General features: G+C 39.4%; 1 protein-coding gene across 1 annotated transcript in view; it reads left to right on the forward strand.

Annotated features, from left to right (window-relative positions):
• aplf (aprataxin and PNKP like factor) overlaps nt 1-4,832 on the forward strand; it is a 7,423-nt gene extending 2,591 nt beyond the window's left edge. The window contains exons 4-6 of the mRNA XM_010769753.1: nt 2,146-2,309; nt 3,468-3,639; nt 4,662-4,832. Of these exons, the coding sequence (XP_010768055.1) occupies nt 2,146-2,309; nt 3,468-3,639; nt 4,662-4,832 (507 nt within the window). The remainder of the gene's footprint in view (nt 1-2,145; nt 2,310-3,467; nt 3,640-4,661) is intronic.
• The last annotated feature ends 212 nt before the right edge of the window (nt 4,833-5,044 follow it).

Consider the following 5,044-nt stretch of genomic DNA (forward strand, 5'->3'; position numbering starts at 1 on the left):
ATTGGTTCTATTTAAAATTCCAACTTTAAATCAAAGAAACAAAGGGAAGAAAATCTTCCAAATGGCTCTAAAAGAAGAAGTAAATGTAGTTTGTCCTTTTTAATTTGTAATGTCGTATATGTTGTACATGGTGTATTGTGGACCTTTATTATTTTTCAGTTTTTGTTACCTGCCCCAAAGGACTTATGGATGTAAATAGGATAACTTTTTGCTAATTGGTAACGTTTTTGTACATCCTCTATTTCATCCTGAATATTACTTAAAGGCGGGGTAGGTAAGAATGGAGAAACCAGCTCGAGTGCGCTAGAATTTGAAAATACACAACCGAAAAGATTCTGCCCCTTCCTTCAGACTTCCTTACAGAGCCCCTCCTCCAACACACACGAACGCGCACATGACCAATGAGGGCACGAGATAAGTTTGTGCACAGATGGAAGGCTGACAGGCAGGTAGGCCATCCAGTTATTTTAGCCGGGCCGGCTCAGATGATTGGTCGTGCTTTTTACAGTACTACCGCTTCCACAGATGAATTTTTTTTATGGATTTATTGTCAAAGCACTTCAGATATTCATTGCTATCGGGATGTTAAGAGCATTCCATGGAATATAAAAAAAAGTGTATCTCGAGCCGGTTTCTCAAACTTACCTACCCCACCTTTAATCTGTTGATTATTTAATCGATTATTCAATTTAATTTGGTTGATAAAATGTCAGAAAATGCTGGATAACTCCCATAGCAGTTTCTCAAAGAACAAAGTGAAGTCTTAAGATGCAGAAAATAATATTTAATAGTTATATAAAAAAGAGAAAAGCAGGAAATCTCCATATTTGAGAGGCTGCAGTTTTGAATGAAAACAAATCTGGCTATTATTTTTTAACTATCCATTTGTCAACAAATATTAGTGCTCCAGTTGACAACATTTCCGTGTTTATTTATCTGTTTAGCTCACTAGTTTCTGGTGGTGTTATTTGGATTGCATTATTATTATTACTCAATGGTGTTTCTAGGATTAAGTTCCCATATTTCTTTCTTAAAAGAATGAACAGGTTTTCATCCGGAAGATAGATGTAGAGGAAGGACCACATTTTGCTGATTCATTCAAGGAAATAAACACACAATCTCTGAATGCACTTCACTTGCTTTCTGTCTTCCCCGTAATGGAAGGAAGATTAATGTCCCTGCCATAAAGAGGGAATTTGTGTTTCAGCAGTAATGGCTGTCAACGATTGCTGAAAAGTCGCCACTTATTTTCTGTAAACACATGCCTTTGTGTCTTTTTCCATTAAATAAATTCAACGCTCAGATTTGTAGGAAGTATTGATTCGTTCGAGTTCACATCAAGGTCTGTTTAGAAAAGATTATTCAGCGTTATATCCCACCGACATCTTCTGATTATCATTTCCTGAATTGACTTTAAGAGGCTGTTAATGCATCAACCCGTCTCAAATTGTGAGTTGAATAGTTATCACTCAACAGTCACAACACTTCAGATGTTTTCTAATTGTGAGGAGAAATCAGTCGATCAATAAATGAGATCTTTTGATCCCAAGCTGGAAAAAAAACTATTCTTCACCGAGCATTAATTTTGGAAGTTATTTATATTTAATACATGTTCTTATACAGATGAATTTCAGTTCATCAGGTTTGTTTTACATGTTATAACATAGGTGCAACAGGAAGGCAACTATTGTAATTTTCTTTGAGGTATTTAAAAGCCTGATCAGCTGAAAGTGTCTCTCCTGTGACATGTCTCCATGCTTTAATGTTCAAAAAGCTCTTTATTTTTTGCCCTCTGTCTGAAACCAGAGCCCAGTCTGCTTCGATTGGTTAGCTGGTCGACTCTGTTGTGATTGGTCAACGTCTTAAAGATGTCCCGCCCCTTAGCCTATCACGTACAATGTGTTGGAGAGCTAGCCAATATGAGCTTGAGTGTTGCATAGTGATGTTACAGAAGTAAACAAAGGAGCCCAATGGAGGCAGTGGGGGGAGTGTGTGGGAGAGAAACCTATATGACACACTACAGGAAAAGGAAAACCCCAAAAGCATAATTTGGACTTTCCTTACCTTCAAATAGTTTTAGTTTAGATAGAAAACCTGCTGGGCTGGAGTTCATTGGTTCATCCTCTCACTGTTTCCCCCCCTCAGACCCACCTGAACCCGTGCTTCGTTCAGTCGTTGCTGTCGGACGACCCTCGCCCTCTGCAGAGAGACGTCTGGTTCCCTCTTCAGGATGGAGATTTATTCTCGCTGATGCCGGGTCAGTTTATCTACAGGGTGGTGGCCGTGGGCGGAGGGGACCGCACTCCCAGGTACTTAAACATCTGAAACACGCTCCTCTCCATGTTAACACATTGTGTTTCACCGTCAAGAGATGAATCTTGTTTACTGCGATTTCCCCGTCTTCGTGGGTAATTAAATGGAGACGGAGGAGGCCGCTCTTCACTGCTTGATTACATTCTTATCTTTTATCTTTGCACAGCAGAGAGAGTGGGGTTCAGTTCAAGTGTTTTGTGTTGAGTCAAATTAAAACCCAGCATTAAGGAGAAGATTGATCCATGCAGTCTTTGAGCTTTTGCAGTCTTTTATCTATGAGGTACCTTCCCCCATGTTGTCCTGAAGATCTCTGTTTGAAGTTTAGATCAAACACACAGGAAGAAGACACTCCAGAAGATGTCAGCGCTGTTCAGACCAGCCTCATCTTAAATTCATGAGAAACTGAAGGTTGTTTCAGAGCAACAGCATTAAGGCTCTCATTTCACATCATCCTTTTTCTCAAGAAAATCTCCGTTAGTTGTTAAAAAGTTTTAAAAGTGGACTTCAAGCTTAATTGCTCAGGCTGAATGTCATTGAATTGGCCACAAACCAGTTTATTGATTTTCATTTGACAGCTGAAACAAGAAGTACATACTGAGATACATTTACAACATATACTGTGTATATTCAAAGACAAAAGGACAAAACAAAACCAACCCTCTCTCCAGGACACATTAACACACACTTTTACACAAACACACAAATATATACAGCACCTCAGTGTATAAAGGTTATATAAGGTCACTCTGTCTGAAACCCAAACCCAGTCTGCTCTGATTGGTTAGCTGGCCGGCTCTGTTGTGATTGGTCAACCGCAAAGAGATGTCCCGTCCCTTAGCCTATGACTTACAATGTGTTGGAGCGCTAGCCAATAGAAGCACAAGTGTTACAAATTGATGTCACTTTGTTCCTGAAGTAAAGAAAGGAGTCCAATCGAGGTGTTTCAGGCAGGGGGGGGAGGGGAGAGAAACCATTGCAGACCATTTACATGCACAACAACCTATACAACACACTACCAGAAGGAAAAAGGAAAACCCCCATGAAGCAAAATAGGGACTCTTTAAACTAGTCTCCTTAGTGTCATTCATTCAGATTGTTACATTCACAAACATGAGGATGAATGTTTGATTTAAATGATTGTTTTCTTCCCGTAGGAACAGTCAGATGTTTGAAGAAGCAGAAAAAGAAGAAGAGGAGGAGCGTCTTGTTTCTCCTGAGCCAGATGTTGAACCCCCTCCTGCTGTTGGACAGTCTCTTCCTCAGGAGGAGTCGACACCAGCAGCTCCGTCAGAACAGCAGGAAGTCGACAAAAGAAGTTTAACAAAGGTTTGTTCAAATCACATCAAAGTCTTTAGCAGAACAGGAAGTTTAGAAATTGTCTATATTTTTGTAATGCTTAATTTATAGAGATGTTATACCATTTGTCAGACAAGACATGAACATATGCTACCATCTCAAGGTAAGTATATGTAAGGAAAACAAGTAGAATTGGAACGGAACAAGAAATTCATTTCAATTATAGCCAATAAATATATTAAAATCATGTTCCAGAAGTAAACAAACAGGTCCCAGGTTTGCTTTATATTCCTTAATGAATCAGTTAAGGGTGCAACTGTTAGATGTTCCTCATCAAGTCTTTGATCAATTGCTTTTATGATGAACGATTACATTTCTTACATTTTAATTGAATAAAACATCTAGCTAATGGAGAGGATGAGCAAATGGTTTTTGAAAGTGAGGGGGAGAGAGACATCTAGATCCTAAAGTGTATCTGAAGGAGAGGGAATAATAAAACAGCCTTTTTATTTTGTCAAAACCACAACATGTAGTCGCTGTGTTGTGTTGTGGGGATGAAAGAACAACACTTAGCCGCAGCATTAGAGGAAAATTATAGACAACTACGGCCAAAACAAACTTCTCCTCCATTTCCTAGAGTGAAATAACCAGGGATTTCTGAAAAGTTCCAAGATGTTCAACTAGAAATGCTCATAGCGGAACAAAAACAGTTTTAGTGTAATATCTTAAAAGAGTTCAGACACTGAGGTTGTCAAAATACACGGATTAACTGTGACGCTAACAACATCTGTCATCTCTGCTCTCTATTTCTATTCCTACTTGTCTTAAACTGAGACTAACTGTGGCTTTGGTCTGCAGGTCACATTGTTTATAATGACGGACCAAAGCTCTGCTGTGCTCCACTAAAGATCATTTGTGTGGAAAGAAGGAATCACATTTTTCTAGAGAATCTTTAATGACTATGAGATCAATGTTTTCAGATAGTTTTCAGTCTCTGATGATAAACACACTGTTCACTGATGTTAAGTGCTTTCTGTTTTCCCTCTATAAAGGGAGATTCTGCACAACCAAAAGAAGAAGAAGAAGACAAACAAAATGTCGTCTCTCCGTCTGTAACCAGGACAAGAGTTTTACCCGCCTGGATGATGGCGGCAGCAGCAGCTTCACAAAGCCCCTCCTCCTCCTCCTCCTACATCCCCAAAGGTAACGAGTTCATGTCTTAAAGGTCACCTATTATGCAAAACCCACTTGTTCACGTCTCTTCTACATCAACATGTGTCCCCTCTGTGGAAAGAGACTCTGAAAGTTTCAGGAACAAAGATTCTCTCTCTTTTTGTCCTGATCCATTTCTAGAGAGAGAATCTTTGTTCCTGAAACTTTCAGAGTCTCTTTCCACAGAGGGGACACATGTTGATGTAGAAGAGACGTGAANCTC

The sequence above is a fragment of the Notothenia coriiceps genome, unplaced genomic scaffold (genome assembly GCF_000735185.1).
Source record: "Notothenia coriiceps isolate Sejong01 unplaced genomic scaffold, NC01 NC01_scaffold00007698, whole genome shotgun sequence".
Classification (NCBI taxonomy): domain Eukaryota; kingdom Metazoa; phylum Chordata; class Actinopteri; order Perciformes; family Nototheniidae; genus Notothenia; species Notothenia coriiceps.